The 1,237-nt window shown below is 36.6% G+C and overlaps 1 protein-coding gene across 3 annotated transcripts in view; it reads right to left on the reverse strand.

Moving 5' to 3' along the window:
- Positions 1-1,237, reverse strand: part of Col12a1 (collagen type XII alpha 1 chain) — a 129,804-nt gene that overhangs the window by 80,152 nt on the left and 48,415 nt on the right. For all 3 annotated transcript variants that reach the window (XM_031345995.1, XM_031345996.1, XM_031345997.1), the window contains one exon: positions 540-686. In XM_031345995.1, coding sequence (XP_031201855.1) covers positions 540-686 — 147 coding nt within the window. The remainder of the gene's footprint in view (positions 1-539; positions 687-1,237) is intronic.

Raw genomic sequence — 1,237 nt, forward strand, 5'->3', positions numbered from 1 at the left:
TTTGGTCTCTTCCCACTTTTGTTTGCATCAACTAAGCCATTTAACCTAAATAAATCCTTAAATAACCTAGAAGCCATTTCCTAGTTTGGTGCCACCCTCACCCCACCCCCAAAAAAAATCAGTTTAAAATGAACTAAAGCAGTGACCCTTAACTAGGAAGTTCCTCAAGGCAGACATCCAGCACCAGTAAGGACAATTCTGCAAACATCTGGAATCATTTCTACTATGACTATGAAGTTAAATTCATTCTAACTTTCCCAGAACCAAAATAACTTAATGGAAGGCAGTTTTATTATAATATTCCATATAAAATGAAAGAAATTTTCACATGTAACAAGAACCAAGTTTTATAATTAATTTTCACAAAGCCTTCAACTATTTATTCTGTACCAGATGCAGATACTATAAATTGCACTGTTATATTTAGTCACCGCAACTCAGGGGATCTTGTGGTATCCAGAAGGCAGAAGCCTCTAATGCCACTGAACATTTCATGAGGAGGTCCCATCCCAGATACACCAGCATCTGACCAAGCTTACCAGGGCCCTTGACACTGTTACACAAGTTGATGGTGAGGTCATCCACAATCTTGGACAATGACTCAAAATCTGCCACATTGTATGCATGAGTGTCATCTGGATCAGTGGCAATCATCTTTAGCTCAACTTCATCAGCATTCTTAATACCTTGAAAAAAAGATTTAAGTACAAATTGAAAGGACCTTTCAGGAAAAATTAATGGAATGAAGCAAATACTTGAGGTCTTTTCTTTTGACCAGTGCTCCATCTCTGTGTCTATATTGGTCTATAATCACATGAGTGCAGGTGCCCAGAGAGGCCTCTGGATACCCTGGTGGTTGTGAGCCACCTGATGTAGGTGCTGGAAATGGGGCTCAGGTATTCTGCAATAGCAGTACCATTCATAACTACTGAGCCATCTCTCCCTCCCCATTGGTATTTTTAAATATAAAAATCCCTTTATTGTAATGAACTCACAAAAACACAACAAAGTTGTGTTTTCTCTACATATATATAGTACCTTTCCCTAATTCCAGAACTTCTTTTTGTAGGTAAGTAAAGCTCACTTTTAAACGCCATCAAGACAAAGGTTTTTTGGGGGGTTTTTTGTTTGTTTTTGTTTTTGTTTTTGTTTTTTAGCTTCTGGTTTCTCCTTCTCAGATATCAATAAGTCTTTTTTTTTTGAAGAGTAAATTATATTTTTTTAATATTTTTTATTA

This window comes from Mastomys coucha, unplaced genomic scaffold (assembly GCF_008632895.1).
Source record: "Mastomys coucha isolate ucsf_1 unplaced genomic scaffold, UCSF_Mcou_1 pScaffold23, whole genome shotgun sequence".
NCBI classification, from domain to species: Eukaryota; Metazoa; Chordata; class Mammalia; order Rodentia; family Muridae; genus Mastomys; species Mastomys coucha.